The 17593-nt window shown below is 43.4% G+C and overlaps 1 protein-coding gene across 2 annotated transcripts in view; it reads right to left on the bottom strand.

Annotated features, from left to right (window-relative positions):
* Positions 1–17593, bottom strand: part of mcc (MCC regulator of WNT signaling pathway) — a 215550-nt gene that overhangs the window by 34164 nt on the left and 163793 nt on the right. For both annotated transcript variants that reach the window (XM_078566344.1, XM_078566348.1), the window contains one exon: positions 5842–6025. In XM_078566344.1, coding sequence (XP_078422470.1) covers positions 5842–6025 — 184 coding nt within the window. The remainder of the gene's footprint in view (positions 1–5841; positions 6026–17593) is intronic.

Here is a 17593-nt window from a genome sequence, read left to right as displayed (position 1 = left end):
AAATCAATCCTTTTTTTTTAAACCTCTTGACTGATTTTCCACATTAGAAGAGCAAGGCTGCAAAGATCAGTTAAGTAGCGAGCATATGCTAGCTCTGATTTGTGTCAGTGACGCAGATTTATTTTTGCCACAATCAGCATAGAAGTGTGTGAAGGAAGCCTGGAAGATAAGAGGAAAAAGCTCTGCGAAGGAAGCCTGGAAAGTTAGACGGAAAAAAATTGAAGATTTAAATGTTAACCCTATATAAACTTTGTGAACGAAAATGACACTGTTAATTTGTAAGAAACGAAAGTATGAAGGTGAAAACAGAAATTTTAAGTCAGAATGCGAGCAAGATTTTGCATTCACCGTTAAAGGCTGGATACCTATGTGCTTTATCTGCAATGCATCACTCACTCACAACAAAGCCAATAACATGAAATGCCGTTATGAAACGAATTGCAAATGTTTTGGAAAAATAAGTTAACCATGTTCAAATCATCCCTAAAAGCCAGTAGACACTACTTTCAACATTCAGTCAGGAAGCTGACACAAACATCAAAGCTGGTTTTGTTGTGGCATGGAATCTTGCTCGTGCTAAACGTCCATACTCTGATGAAGAATATTGCTGAAGTTGCAGATCCAAAGAACACAAAACTTCAGTAACAAATAACACAAATTCTACACTGTGGAGAGGCATATCTCCCAGATCAGTGCTGATGTTGCAAGCAAGGTACAAAACGATCTGAAGAATTCTCTAGCGTGCAGCTTAGCTCTTGATGAATCCACGGATATACAAGACAACCCACAACTGGCAATATTTGTTCGTTATATTTCCTCAGATATAATTGTTAAAGAAGGACTTATTGGCGCAAAAAGAAAACTCACGGTGTTGACATAAAAAACACACTTGACGGAGCATTGACAAATGCCAATGTACCACTGGATGAACTAGTCAGTGTTACAACGGATGAAACACCTGCAATGGTAGGGAAACATGTAGATCTAATTGCACTCTTGAAAAGTGATCCCAAATTTCTAGAGTTTCTCCCTATTCAGTGCATCATTCATTGTGAAAATCTAGCAGACTGATACTTCAAGGACAAAAGTATTATGAAAATGGCCCTTGAAAGACTCACCGACAGTTCAAAAATTTTGTTGAAGAGCTGGATCTTGAAGACAAGCCTGACGACATCTCTTTCTATTGCACTGTGAGGTGGTTGTCAACCAGCAGTCTTGACCCAACACTGAGCCCTGTAGAATGCTATTGGAAACCATTTTCCATTTGCAAAAACATCCATCAATGATTACCCTTTGTTTCCTATCACTGAGCCAATTTTGGATGCAACTCGCCACATTCCCCTGTATCCCATGGACTTTTACTTTTCTGACCAGTGTGCCATGTGGGATCTTGTCAAATGCCTTACTAAAATCCATGTAGACAACATCCACTGCACTACCCTCATCAATCCTCCTGGTTACTTCCTCAAAAAATTTGATCAAATTAGTAAGACAAGAACTTCCCCTAACTAAACCATGCTGACTATTGCTGATTAATCCGTTCCGTTCTAAGTGATTCTAATAATTTGCCCACCACAGAAGTCAGACTGACCAGCCTACAATTATTTGGTCTATCCCTCACGCCCTTTTTAAATAATGGTACAACGTTCACAGACTTCCGAACCTCTGGTACCTTCCTGCATCTAGTGAGGATTGGAAAATGATCCGCGGAGCATTCGCTATTACTTCCCTGGCTTCCTTTAACAGCCTGATTTGTAAGGACTGCACAATGTTTCGACTTTACAAAATTCATTACAGAGTATAGCGATTCACAGCAGTACGTTGTGCCGAAAATTGAAATGAGCCTCACACTAGTTTTCTTGAGTTGAGGATATTTTGTTTCTGGCACTTGCTTCCAGAAATCAATTGTAGATTGCAATTTATGCATCATCTTTAGACCCTCGTCCTCCTGGAAGACCAATAATTCCATTTCTACAGCAGATGTTTCTGTAACCAGAGGTTCAAGAATCTGACAACCATCGTTCACCACATCAACCATGAATGGGTTTACAAGAAAGGTGAAGTAGGATCTTATGCAAGTCATCAAACCTGGCTCGAAAATTATCATGCAGTCCTTGTAATTTAACCCACAAGACCTCTACTAGCAGTAATTAGCCTTTGAAAAGTTTGATCATGTCTTGCGGCTCTCAGCCTTCTGAAGATTATCGTATGTGGCTCTTAGGTTCAGTAAGTTTGGCCACCTCGGTAAAGAGCTATGAAGCTCAAGCAAGGTTTTCCAAACCATAGAGAGGTGTTGCTAAAGGAAAAATTTAAAAGCTATCCCTTTAGGAATAAGGTCCCATCTAGAAAACCATAAAGTTTCTTTTTATTCATTTATGGGATGTGGGCATCATTGGCAAGGCCAGCGTTTATTGCCCATCCCTAATTGCCCTTGAGGTGATGGTGGAGAGCTTCCTCCTTGAACCGCTGCAGTCCATGTAATATAGGTACATCCACAATGCTGTTAGGGAGGGAGTTCCAGGATATTGACCCTTCGCAACAGCGAAGGAAAGGCGATATATTTCCAAGTCAAGATGGTATGTGGCTTAGAGGGGAACTTCCAGATGGTGGTGTTCCCATTCATCTGCTGCCCTTATCCTTCTAGATGGTAGCAGTCATCGGTTTAGAAGGTGCTGTCTAAGCAGGCTTGGTGTGTTCCTGCATCATATCTTTTAGGTGATGCACACTGCTGCCATTAAGAGAAACTGCTGTTAAGGCAGATGGTTACAAACAATCCCATGACACACAGCTGGCAGTAAACCTTTGTCTGCAAACCCACATAGAAGTAATAGGGACAAAACAGATGTGATAATGAACACAGGGCACTAGTTATACTGGAGGGATAGGAGAAATGAGAAGACAGAGCCTCCTTAGAGCTGTTAGAAACGACAGTATGGAGGATAAGTATGATTGAAGGGACCAATATGTTATTTTTGTCATAAGAGAGGCCATGTGAAGGCAGATTGCTGGAGATTAAAACTCAAAACGGTTGCATTTATGAGCATGCATGGCGTGACTACAGAAAGTGTTGCACCAGTAGCTTTGAATACATTTACTATCGGTAAAAATCAAAATATAGAGGATCATGACGATTGTTTATTCACAGGTGACTTTACCACATCTTAGGTGAAGCGGGCAAACAAATAAATATTCTAAGAGATACAGACAAGGTCAGCTCAATCGCTGATGATGGTTGGTGATGTAAAGTTCCCTCTAAAAGACATGTTATTCAGGAATGCATTGATTAAGGGTATTAATGAAGGTTGTTTAACTGCTCCATTGCATAAAGTTAACTTAAAATATGGTTTAATTTCTGGCACTGTAACTGGGGAATTGTGTCAAAGTTGCTGATTAATGGTGCTGATTTCATACTAGGAATTGACCTCGCTGGAGATAAAGTCTGCCTTCTCCAGTGAAATCCAGTGAAATGATATAACTTAAAAATGCATCAAATACATCAGGTCGTATACAGAAATCCGTAACTATCTGTATTCCTACTGTGAAAATTACAGTTCCAATCAAAGATGTGTCCAAAGAGCCAAAAGCTCAGACTCCTGAGATTTTTTAAAAATTGGAACATCAGACTGACAAAGTTACAAACAGCTGGAAAAGAAACTGAGTTAAGCCCACAGGCAGACTCTTAAGCCACAGGTGTCAAAGAGAAACAAAGGAATACAGTGCTTTAAAACAAAATAACCTAGCTGTAACTAATGATCATACTGTAGAACTCCAAGGAAGAGTTTGAGTTCTGGACCATAAATTAAAGCTTCAGAAAAACAAAGCTGCTGCTCTTATGAGGGAAGAATTGAGAAAAGTTTGTGCTGTGTGGGGAAAAGAAGTTTGTGAACTGGCTAAAAAAAAGAGTATCAAGATATTTTGACTGTTCATCGACGTGACCTTCTTAAGTCTTAAAGCAGTGAAGGAGAACCATAATCTTGCATTTAAACAGGAAGAGACTGATTCAGTTGTTTGGCTTGCTGAGACTTTCTTTACCAACCTGGATATTAAAAAACATACAGTCGTTAAAGGAAGTGGAAATCTGGAGCTAAAATCTGACTAAAGTGTTTCACAGACTTAGTTTAAAAGTCAACACCCTGTTGAAAATGTAATGTCTCATTCTAAAGAAGAACAAAAGGACATACTGAAGCTACATGAGTGGAAGAGTTATGACAAATGATTTTGTCTCAATTTACAGCTTACACTTAATGGAATTTGAAAATCACAGGGACTGTCAACAAGTAATAGTGTGGTTCTTGACAAAGTTACTCAGACAGAACCAATTGTGCCATCTGTTAATCAAGAATACTGGAAAACTGCACAAACTGTGCAAAGTGAGAAGGATGACATTCCATGATGCATAATGGAAGGCACTAGCAATAAAGCAAATTCTCATTTATGGGGGAAAGAACTTTAAAGACTAATGTAAATTGGACTATAAATCCTAAATGTTACATGCAATTGGTGGTAACTGGCCAATCCGTGTAAGGGTCTGATGTGGATCGTGTAATGGTGAAATGCGACAACAAGGGACAAAATATTGCTTGTAGTATGTGTAGTTAAGTTAACTGTTAAATTTGTAGAATGTTCTCAGTTGATATATTTTGAACAGTGTTTTAGAAAAATCATCACTCCTATGATGATCTTTCATCTTTTGGGAGGAGTGTTACAAAGTTTATAAGATTGTTATGTTTTGGGACTCTCTCTTTAACTTAGGGTAAAATGGATGAATGAAGGATTCATGTGACCTGCTCTGAATCCTGCCGGACAACAAGCTTGGTTGTTAAAGGGGAGGCTAGACTGAAGTTCAAGGCAGGTGAACTGATTTTCAAGAAGTTGGAAATCACCTATCAAGTAGTAAGAGCAGATTCTCAGAAGGTGTGCTATGAGGACCAGTCTCTCGCCTGGGCATATCTGCAGCCAATCACTTTCAACATTTAAAGGATACCCAGCCTGTCAGTTTCACTGAAAAAAAGCAACCCCCCCCCCACCATACACTTGCCTGATTGGCCCTAGCAAGTTTGACACAGCCCAATAAACCAGTACACTGGCTGTTAAAGCTGGAATGTTTAGTTAAATCGACCTCTTTGAATATTTTTACGACTTAACTGGGAGCTCAGGAGAGATTTGACAAAGATGTCATGGATACAAGACAAAGGGAGTCTTAATGGTAATGTTAAAGACCAAAGGTGCTAATAGTGGCATAGAGGTAAGATAGCAGAATGTGTCAACAGCAGAACAAGGGTCAGCACTCGATGAAACCAAAACATAAGAACAAGTTACAGATGGTTCTGTGGGTTTTGGAGGGGGGGGATTTAACGATCAAAATCGAGGTCAGAATTCATAGTCTGAAGTTGTTGAACTCAATGTTAATTCTGGAAAGCTGTGGTGCTGTTCCTCCAGTTTGCGCTTGGCTTCACTGGAATATTGCAGCAGGCCAGGGACAGAAACGTGGACATGAGAGCAAGATGGTGAACTGAAATGGCAAACATCAGAAAGGTCGGGGTCATGTTTGCGAACTGAGCGAAGGTGTTCCGCCATGTGGTCACCCAGTCCATGTTTAGTCTCCCCATTGTGAACAGCAAATACAATAGACTAAATTGTATAAAGTGCATGTGAATCGCTGCTTAACCTGAAACAAGTGTTTGTGGCCATGGACGACAAGGAGGGTTCTTGGTTAAAACCCTGAAGCGAGTGGGATCCTGTAGGGTTCCTGGCCAGAGATCATTTTTCAGGGCCTTGACCCTCGCCCGCACCCGAACCCTCCTCTCCTTGGCAGTTAAAACTTATACCTATATTACTCACCTGGTGTGGCTGTGAGAAGACAGGCTTTCCCATGGCTGTATATTACATCCTGTTACAGTGCACGCTCCACCACAGCTACCATCAAGTTTCATTAGTAGTGCTTTTGCAGCATTCTCTGCTGTCTTCCTACAGTCATGTGCTCTTTTTAACATCATTGTTATGTTTTCCTCGCCATTTTGATCACCTGTTCAAAAGAGATGACCTTTACCTTATTAATGACAATATAAAGTAGCAACAGTGTGCAGAATCACTGAAAACTCATTTTCCGAGTTTCATAAATTCAGTAATAGACCAAACAGGATAGTTTTTCTAAATGATGATAAAATTAAATTTGAAGGTTTAACAATGCTGCAGAAAGTAAGTTATGAATGCCAAAAGTTGAGATTTAAACTGCATAGCCACAACCAATTTAATTACTCTTTCATTACTGGGGACATTATAATGCCACATTTTAGAACTTCAGTGTAACGCACCATCATCTGACAGGTTGCAGGTTGACACAAAAGAATTTGCAAAGTGAAAGGTGAGAGGATGTTGGTGGTGGCAAATCAGCCAGACTGTACTCATGCGGAGTCACTGGCTTCAAAGTAACGATGGTCAAGGCCAAAGAGTAAAATTAATTATTAAACTGCATAAACACAGGTAAAATCTGACACTCCATACCTCAGAGGTCAATTTTGTTATTGATGGAACGAAAACCACCTCTCTGTGGCAGCATTAAGTCATAATGTACAGAGTTACACAGAATTTACAGCACAGAAACAGGACATTCAACTCAACTGGTCTGTGTCAACATTTGTGTCTCAAACATGCCACTACATCAAGATCTTTTGCAATATTTGGGATGACTGGTCCTGTCAACTATTTCAGCAAAAACGTACCAAATGAGAAATCCCATTTTGTAGTTTTGCAACATTTTTGGCTAACATTATTAACGAGTAAAATTTCAGCTTCCTTAACTCTTCCAGAACATATATGCTAAAGGGAGGAGGACACTTATGAATACTTCAATATTAGGCAGCAAGATCAAATATAGACATGAACATCCACAAGAATCACACTCTCGCCCTCACCCACCCCACTTCCTAAGGACTCTTTCTATTCTCTCAGTTTCAATTGCATCTGTTCTTACAATGCTTCCACACCAGTACTTCTGATATGTCTTCCTTTTTCCTCGACTGTGGCTGCAGCTTCTCTACTGTTTGTTTCATATCCTGTGCTTCTGCCATTCCAGAACCATGATAGGGATCTGCTTATCCTCACCTTCCACTCCATCAGCCTCAACATTCAATGGATTATTTTCTATCACTACCAAACTCTCCTCTCCTCCTCATTCAGCATTTCAAAGGTCCATTTCGCTCCCCACCACTCTGGTCCACTGCTCTGTCACTCCCAACACTCCTCCCCTTCCTATGAAAGTGCAGGAGATGCAACACCTCCCATCTTACATCCTCCCAACCAAGATGGCGCCCCAAGGTCTCCAGGTTAAACAAAGTCAGATGCAGGCTTCTACTTGGGTCCATCTGTCAAGCCCTGTGGCAATAGAGGATTGGTGACAGGGGCAGGGCTGTGAACCTGGAGTCCCTGTCAAGAATCTGTACACAGTCGACAAACGTAAAGGTCAGAGATGTCCTTGGGCAGCAACATCTGTTTTTTTTTATTCTTTCATGGGATGTGTGTGTCACTGGCTAGTCTAGCATTTGTTGCCCACCCATAATTGTCCTTAAACTGAGTAGCTTACCACACCATTTCAGAGCACAGTTAAGAGTCGACCACACTGCTGTGGGTCTGGAGTCATATGTAGGCCAGATCAGGTAAGGACGGCAGATTTCCTTCCCTTAAGGACATTAGTGAACCAGACTTTTTTTTTCACACAACTATAGACAATGGTTTTATGGTCACCATTACTTAGACTAGCCTTTCAATTCCAGATTATTAATTGAGTTTAAATTCAACCAGTTGCTGTGGTGGGATTTGAATCCTTGTCCCCAGAACATTAGCCTGGGCCTCTGGATTACTGGTCCAGTGACATTACTGCCACCATCTCCACCTGTTACTGAACAATCCTCTTCAGGATACCCTCTGCTCAACCCATATGGGAAGGGGGCTAGAAAAGGTGCCCTAAAGATAGGCTGACCTACTTTATCCTGATTAGGAAACACCACACAGCAGGACGTACCATCTTTTCAGGGAAAGAAATGAAACTTTAAATTTTTCAACTTGCAATGCTAGAACACCCTCAAATGTGACATTCAGAAAGAAAAACTGCAATCGTATCATGGGAGCTATTAAGACCCACCCGAACACACCCCACCCCACCTCTCCCTCAATGCAACCCGACCCGCCTTCCTCGGGAGGGGCAGTTGAAGGAACAAGCAGGGGGATACACCTTCTAGAGCAAAGGTAAAGCTGACAGCGACCTTTATGCCCATGGAGTTAGTTTTGACATCCAGAATAGGACCTTGGATGCACTGCCAGAACTCTCCAATTGTATGAATGGGAGACTCATGATAGTTCACCTGCAGCTCAGCCATAACCAATATGCCACTGTCATCAGCGCTTATGCCTCAACCCCAGACTCCGATGAAGAGGTTCTATTCTGACCTTAAAGATGTGCTCACTGCCATCCCAAAATAAGGAAAGAATCATCTTTCTGAGGGAATTTAATAGCAGGGTTAGCCGTGATTCTGAAGTTTGGAATAAAAACATTCAAAAACAAGGGGTGGGAAACCCAATGCAAACGGCGTCTTCCTGCAAGCAAAGTGTGCTCAGCAAGACCCCATTATAACAAACATCCTCTTCCGCCAAACGGACAAAACAACATGGAGGCATCCTAGATCAAGGCATTGGCAACTTCTGGATTATGTCATTGTTCGGGTCAAAGATCCAAGTGATATCTGTATCACTCAGTCCATGCAGAAGGGATTGATGCCTGCTGGACAGATCGACTTGTTCAATCAATGATAAACTTCCACCTAGCACCAAGACAGCGCAAGTCCCAAAGTCAGAGAGGAAGATCATCAACGTCTCAGCCCTAAAACATCCCAACCGAAGAGAGGAATTCCAAACGAAGCTCACGACCAATCTGGAAAATCTTCACAGAGCCAGCTCAACTCCGGAACAATCGGATCAAATGAAGTCAGCTGTCTAGACTCCTGTACCCAGGCCATTGGGTTCAGGCAACATCACCACCAGGGCTGGTTCAATCAAAGTGATGCTTAAACATGTGACCTCCTGGAACAAAAACTAACAAGCTTCATTGCCTACCCAAAGTCACAACTCAAGAAGGCAGCATTCCACAGCTCAACTCTGACGCCGAAAGCCAAATTTGGAAGATAAAGGACATGTGGTGGGAAGACAAAGCCTGAGAGATCCCAAATCATGTCCATCATCATGACATACAAAGATTTTTTGAAGCCACCAGGGCTATCGAGAGACCGAGGTTGCATGAACAAAATACACTTCGTTCACAGGATGGGGTTTCTCTTCTTTAAGGATGACAATGCCATCCATCAATATCGGAAAGAACATTTTGAACAGCTCAATCGTAAATCCATAATAGCAGCTGACACCCTCCAGGCTGTTCCCCCACTACCCCATTGTAGAATTTGTAGGTGAACCACCATTAATGGGGGAGCTGCAAACAAGCTTGTAACTCCAATGGTATTCCAGCTGAGGTATTCAAAACTGGCAGACTTTTGCTCACATGAAGACTCCACGCACTCACCCAACTGTTAGGTCAACCTGACATGAAACGAAATCCAAAACTTAATTTCTTTGCTTTTTTAAAAGATTGACTTTCTGCAGAACCAAAATAAGATTGCTGCTATAAGTTACATGATCACAGGATGGCCCTTTATTCTGGAAGCAATCAACAGGAGTTACAACAGCAGAAGAATTTCTCTCTCAGCCTGTGGAACTCACACCTCATTGTACAGAGCCCTTGTGATCAACGAAAGCAGAGAAGTGTCACAAACTGGCTCTCCAACCTGAACTATCATAAAAGAAAGAGGTTGAAACTCGTTATACCAGAAGAGATGCTAATAGCCACCTCGTGTCTCTACTAAGGGGGAACAATGGATTCTGCCCAGAAGCACAGAAGCTGATTGTTAAGCTGCAATTAACCCATTAATAGCCCATATCATATGACCCAAGCCTCTGGCATTTTGGACAATTTTAACGTTATATCTTTGGCCTCACAGGCAGTCTGCTGTTTAACATCCAACCAGTGAACACCAAGAAGCAGAACACCAGGCTGAACAACAGCCTGCTCCCCGAAGCCTGTCTCTTCTGGAAGGTTTCCTATCATCACCTGAAAAACTGAACCAGTCTCTGTGTACCAACTTCATCTTGCTGTATCAGCACCAACTGTAAAGAGAACTCTACAACTTCGGTCTTCAGTCAGCTGAATTCGAGCTCCGACGCAAATAAACTCCTCACTGGACTCTGACTCCGGTAATCATGTGCACAAGTATTCATTTCTGTGGTTCTTGTACTGTTACTATCCATAGTTCTAACACTTTCTTTCTATCCCCCCATTAGAATGTGTGCATGCGCGAATGTGTGTGTATGAACACTCCTCCCCCAAATTTTCAATGTGAAATAAACTAACCATCTGAATTAATCATAGCGCAAGTTTGCTGTGATTTATTAGTAAATTGGATCATACAAACTGAGGGTTTGGGAAAAACACGCCACAGCATACTTTAAAAATAATTCAAAACACCTTCTGCTTACGAACAGTTGGTGAGGAAAGTAGTATGGTTTGCCTGTCTCTCTCCTGTCTGGAACACTACAGATTTGGGAGGAAAAAGAACTCGCACCCCCCTGGAATGCGACAAGAGAGATATGTCATGCTGTGGATACTATCAAGGTGTTTGCCTCGTCCATAGCAGGGAAAATCCTAACACTCATTCTCAATTGCCTACTTCCTGCGGCTGAGGAAATCCTCAGAAAAACACAGGGGCTTTAGACCATCCAGAGAAACTTCCAACATGGTATTTGTTGCCAGATAAATCCAAGAAAAATGTCAAATATAACATCAGGAACTCCTGATTGCACTCAACGACCTGACCGGTGCATTTGACTCAGTAAATCACAAGGCTCTTGTGCATAATGCTCCAATCCTGCAATTGCTTCATGATGGTATGATTGCAGCTGTCTTGAGTGGGAAAACTGAAACACACACCTTCAAAATTTGGACTGGGGTCAAGCAAGTCTATGTGATAGCCTCTGTACTATTTCCAACCTTCCTTCCATCATAAGGTCAAAAGCAGGAATGTTTGCTGATGATTGCGCAATGTTCATCACCATTTGCGACTCATCAGATACTGAAGCAGTCCATGTCCAAATGCACAAAGACCTGGACAATATCCAGGCTTGGGCTGACAAGTGGCAAGTAACATTCATGCCACACAAGTGCCAGGTAATGACCATCTCCAACAAGAGAGAATCTAAGTATATCCCCATGACATTTAATGTCATTACCACCACTGAATCTCCACTATCAACATCCTGGGGATTACCATTGACCAGAAACTGAACTGGACTAGCCATATAAATATTGTGGCCACAAGAACAGGTCAGAGGCTAGGAATCCTGCGGCGGGGAACTCACCTTCTGAATCCCAAAGCCTGTCCACCATCTACAAGGCACAGGTCAGGAGTGTATTGGAATATTCACCACTTGCCTAGATGAGTGCAGCGCCAACAACACTCAAGATGCTTGATACCATCCAGGACAAAGCAGCCCACTTGATTGGCACCACATCCACAAACATTCACTCCCTCCACCACTGACGCACAGTGGCAGTAGTGTGTACCATCTTCAAGATGCACTGCAGGAGCTCACCAAGCCTCCTTAGACAGCACCTTCCAAACCCATGACTGCTACCGTCTAGAAGGACAAGGGCAGCAGATACATGGGAATACCACCACCTGGAAGTTCCCCTCCAAGCCACTCACCATCCTCACTTTGAAATATATTGCCGTTTCTTCACTGTCGCTGGGTCACAATCCTGGAACTCCCTCCCTAACAGGACTGTGGGTGTACCTACACCACATGGACTGCAGCGATTCAAGGCAGCAGCTCACCACCACTTTCTCAAGGGTAACTAGGGATGGGCAATAAATGCTGACCTAGCCAGCGACGCCCACATCCCATGAATGAATAAAAATCCTACCTGGCAGAGACTATTCACCTCATTAAAGATCAACTGCCTTCTGGTATCAGTATTATATACCGGCTAGGTGGAAAACTCTAACCTCAGTCACCTCCATGCTAAAACTAAAGTGACCGCCATAGGTATACAAATCGATAGTTTGCAGATGACTGTAATGTCGTTCTCCAGTCTGCACCAGATTTGCATTCCTCTCGATCTCTTCAATTTTGCCTTCAGCTTGTCCTTGAATGTTGCCAAAACAAACTCATATCAAACCACACTTTCTCAGTCAAATATTCCACCTCCCTCATATGTTGAAGGGGAGATGCTGGATACTTGGAGCACTTCTCATACATTGGCCGTTATCTCTCTCAAAAGGCATCATTGACATGGAGATCCAAGATCAGATCAGATGCATCAGTTCAGCTTTCTACAAACTACAGGCACCGAGTGTTTGACAAAGACCTTCACAAGTCAACATAAGTCCTAGTGTACAGCGCAGTTGTTGTCACCACGCTCCTCTATAACAGTGGGATCAGGACCATACAGCACCAATACAAGAGTGCTGGAGGAACTCCAACCAGCAATGTCTCTGCCACATTCTCTGGATTCAATAAGACGACTATTGGACAAATGCTAATGTCCTTCTCGAAATCAGACATTCAGGCGAAACTCCTGCAAAGTCAACTTCGATGGACTGGCCACAGGATTCATTTAGCCGAAAACCATCTACCTCATAGGTGCTGTTCTCTCAACTCTCAAATGGCTAATGTTCCGGTAGAGAACAAAGAAAACGCTTCAAAAACACTTTGAAGCTCTCCTTGAAGTGCGGTGGCATTGACCTTAATGGCTGGGAGATGCTTGCTACTAATCGTGGGACATCCTACCCCATGAGCCCAAAAATCTGGAAGTTGAGAATCAACCTGTTCAATCACAAAGTCTCGTGGCAGAAACTCACGACACAAAGATGATGTCATCCTCGAATCAAAGGTCAGCCAACAACCACCAAACACATTTACCCCTCCCAGCATTCTGAAGGCATTGTTCCCTCCACGACACCCTGGTCCACTCCTCAATCACCATCAACACCCTCTTCCATTTCCACAGCACCTTTCAATACAAGTGCAGGAGATTCAACACCTGCCCTTTTACCTGCTCCTTTCTCACTGTCCAGTGCCCCAAACCGTCCTGCCAGGTGAGACAGCAATTTATTTGTGCTTTTTCAATTTAATATACTATATTCATGGCTCATGATGTAAGCTTCCTTACACCGGGTAGGCCAAATGTGGATTGGATGATCGCTTTGCAGAATACATTCATTCAGTTCAGTCCACAAGTCTGGCCCTGAGCTCCAGTCATCTATAATCTTAATTTTCTACCCGACTCTAACTCTGACCTTAGCCTCCTACATTATTCCAATGAAGCTCAATGGAAGCTCAAGGAACAACACCTGATCTCTCTTCAGTCATAAAGATTCATCCTAACTTTCACCAACCACAACCAGTTTTACTGTGCCTGCAGCTTCATTTTCAACCTTCTCAACCTCTAGCTATAACGCCACATTTCAAATGCCTATTCCTGATTTCAACCAGGGATCAGCCTTTGAAGATCAGAGAATTCAAAAGTCCCAAGGTGTTTCACACAAGCAACATAAAACAAAATGTCACTAAGCCACATAAAGAGATATTAGGTCAGAGCTTGGTCAAAGAGGTAAATATTAAGACATATCTTAAAGGTAACAAATTCGATTGAATTTTTTGAGGAGGTGACCAGGCGTGTAGATGAGGGAAATGCAGTTGATGTAGTTTACATGGATTTCAGCAAAGCCTTTGACAATGTCCCATACGGGAGGCTTCTAAAGAAGGCAAATGCACATGGGATATAGGGTAATTTGATAAGGTGGATTCAAAATTGGCTTAGTTGTAGGAGGCAGAGGGTGATGACAGAAGGATGCTTTCGTGCTTGGAAGCTAGTATCCAGTGGCGTACCACAGGGATCTGTGCTGGGTCCCCTATTATTCGTCATTTATATAAACGACATAGATGACTATGTGGGGGGGTAGGATTAGTAAATTTGTGGATGATACAAAGATTGGCCAGGTGGTTAACAGTGAGGTTGACTGTCTTGGGCTACAGAAAGATCAAGACGGGATGGTCAAATGGGCAGAGTAGTGGCAGATGGAATTTAACCCTGAAAAGTGTGAGGTGATACACTTTGGAAGGAGTAATTTGACAAGGAAATATTTAATGAATGGCATGACACTAGGAAGCTCTGAGGAACAAAGGGACCTTGGCGTGTGTGTCCATAGATCTCTGAAGGCGGAGGGGCATGTTAGTGGGGTGGTGAAAAAGGCATATGGGACACTTGCGTTTATCAATCGAGGCATAGATTACAAAAGTAGGGAGGTCATGTTGAAGTTGTATCGAACCTTAGTGAGGCCACAGCTGGAGTACTGTGTGCAGTTCTGGTCGCCACATTATAGGATGGATGTGATTGCACTGGAGCGGGTGCAGAGGAGATTCACCAGGATGTTGCCTGGGATGAAACATTTAAGTTATGAAGAGAGGTTGGATAGACGTGGGTTGTTTTCATTGGAGCAGAGAAGACTGAGGGGCGACCTGATCGAGGTGTACAAGATTATGAGGAGCATGGACAGGGTGGATAGGGAGCAGCTGTTCCCCTTCGTTGAAGGGTCAGCCACAAGGGGGCATAAGTTCAAGGTGAGGGGCAGGAGGTTTAGGGAGGATGTGAGGAAAAACGTTTTTACCCAGAGGGTGGTGACTGTCTGGAATGCACTGCCTGGGAGGGTGGTGGAGGCAGGTTGCCTCACATCCTTTAAAAAGTACCTGGATGAGCACTTGGCACGTCATAACATTAAAGGCTATGGGCCAAGTGCTGGTAAATGGGATTAGGTAGGTAGGTCAGGTGTTTCTCATGTGTCGGTGCAGACTCGATGGGCTGAAGGGCCTCTTCTGCACTGTGATTCTGTGAAAAACAAGGTAGAGAGACGGAGAGGTGTATTGAGAGAATCCCAGAGCTTAGGGTCGCAGAAACTGATGGCACAGCCACCAGTGGTGGAGTGATTAAAATCGGGGATGTTGAGAGGGCCAGAGAGGGTTATGGGGTAGGAGAAGATTAAGGAGATAGGGAGGGGTGAAGCCAAAGAGGGGTGTGAAACAAATTTGAGAATTGTAAAATTGATGAGTTGATTGGCTGGGAACCAATGTAGGTCAACAAGAACAAGCCTAATAGATGAACAGGATTTGGCGCAAGTTAGGACATGGGTAGTAATGTTTTGGATAACCTCAAGTTTATGGAGGATAGAATATGGGAGACCAACTAGGAATGTGTTGGAATAGTCAAAGTGGCAAAAGCATGAATGAGAGTTTCCCTAATTGCCTAAATGTTTTCCCCCTAGACTCCCTATTATTTACATGTTTTCATTTTAAATAATGGAAACTTTCTCAAGCCTTTTTGGGAATCCAGCCCCAACATTTCAAAAGCTGATTCCTAGTAAGAGCAAAAAATAGTTTCTGAACGATAGCGAAATAAAACTACACTGAAGTTTACAAATCTCTTCCTCCCACCCATTTCTTCCTGCCCTCACCATTGCTTGTCCATCATATCTCGCGCCTTTGCTCTCACGACCAGGTGCCTCAAATGTTCTTTTCCTCCTATCCATCGTACTCTTTCTTTTCCTTCTACACCTACCACCCAAGTTCCCCAACAGCCTATGCCTGCCCACCATTTTCTCTATTTCCCTCCATGGTCAAGGAAGAAAAAGTTGTCTATCATCATTCCCATCTGGATATCGTGAAGGGCAGAGCTTTTCTCTGATCCAATTTACTAGCAATGAAACAGTATTTTCATGATGTAAAATACTTATAACAGTTGATGCTGCAACAGTTGATACTGCACTCAATCACTTAATTGTATGCCTGGCATTCTTAAGCTCCCTCGCCTTCTATGAGAGGCATATGTGCTTCCTGATGTCTCTTGTTGTCCATGATCTGCACTGTGCATTGCATTTCACAGCCTTGCTATTGATTAGCTCAAGATTGGAAAAGCAGCACCAAGGAGAAGCCATCAGGCAAGTGGTTTGGAGGTTGTGGGGTGGGTGGGGGGGGGTCATAAGTGGTGAAGAATTGGAGCCAAGAGGTTGAAAGGTCAGAGGTTGCAACACTGGGGTGAAAACACTGAGGTGGAGGGGCTTGCTTTTTGACCATATTACCACCAGGGATGGAACACCTAAGCAATGACCCAGATTGGAATTCATCTTTGTTGGGTGCAGGGAGGTGTTACCTGGCTGCCCCAAATATCAGGCAAGGGAGTGTGTTGGAAATCTGGCAGGGAACCAAGTTTAAAACTATGATACGAAGAGCTAGGACCAACAGGTACAGTATTGCAACCTAGGTGTTAGGAAGCTGCAAAGATATCTTGCATTACCACTATTGACATGTGGGTTAAAAGACATGGTTATGACTCTAATATTGCCATATAGGTTTGATATACAGTGCATGAAAACGTGACTGAAATATTGAGCCGTAACTTCCTTGGAGTGGCATTGGATTGCCACTCCATGCCCACTGATCTGCACCAAATTTATTAAGCACCAGTCTCGCCCGACCGTCTAACTCAGGCCAGGTGAGATCCAGGCAGCATAGCTGTCGCCGAAGTACAGCAGAGTCGAATTGAAGGAGGACACGCCCCTCTCCCCCTTTTTATGGCACTAGCTGCCGTAAACCAGGTAAGTTTAAAGGTCCAATTGAAATCGACAGGCCAGGGAGAAGGTAAGCGCCTAAGGTAAGTGGATAGGATTTGGGGGGTGAGGGGGATCGGAAATCAGGTGGAGTGGGGGTCGGGCATTTGAGGGGCAGGGTTCTTGGTGTTGGGGGGGTCCGGACATCGGGAGGGGGTGGGGTGTTCGTTGGATATTTGGGGGTGGTGGGAAGGGTCGGACATTCGGGGGTGGTGGGGTTCTGGTCGGACCTTGGGGGTGGACGTGTGTCAGGTTGCGTGAGGGTCAGGCCTGCTGGGTGGGGAGTCTTGTCGGGTTGGGGGAGGGTGGTAGGAGTCGGGCCCACAGTGGGGTCAGGTGAGGAGTCCCATGCGGGTGGGGGGAATCCTATGGAGGTTCAGGGACTGGGGAATACAGTGGGGGGTAGTTAGTCAAGGATGGGGGAGTCCCCTGGGACGTTGGAGGTGTTGGGGTTGTCCCATGGGGGGATCGGTCTGGATATTTACAACAGTTACTCATAAGTTAGAAGAGGTTTTAAATCTTCACACTTTTCCTGTGTGGCCATTGGTGTAACCCTGTCAGAACCATCCGAAGTTTGTGTTTTAAGTCACATCTTCAGATGGTTCACAGTGTAGGGTAATTGCCCAGAGGAAGTTTGCATTCTGGGCAGTGCCATGCAAATGTGAAGTTCCGAGAGGGATTCCCCAGTGCATCTTTGGGGTACACCCCCAATCCAATGCTGGGGAGCTCGAAAGTTACAGCCCATTGTACCAAGTTAACATGTCCTGGAAGTGTGTACTGAATGCATTACTTGTAATATATTTTATATGGTGGAAAGATAGATATAAAATAAC

This window comes from Cetorhinus maximus, chromosome 2, assembly GCF_964194155.1.
Source record: "Cetorhinus maximus chromosome 2, sCetMax3.hap1.1, whole genome shotgun sequence".
Lineage (NCBI taxonomy): Eukaryota > Metazoa > Chordata > Chondrichthyes > Lamniformes > Cetorhinidae > Cetorhinus > Cetorhinus maximus.
Note: the sequence above shows the minus strand (reverse complement) of the source record. Positions and strands in the feature narration are given on the sequence as shown.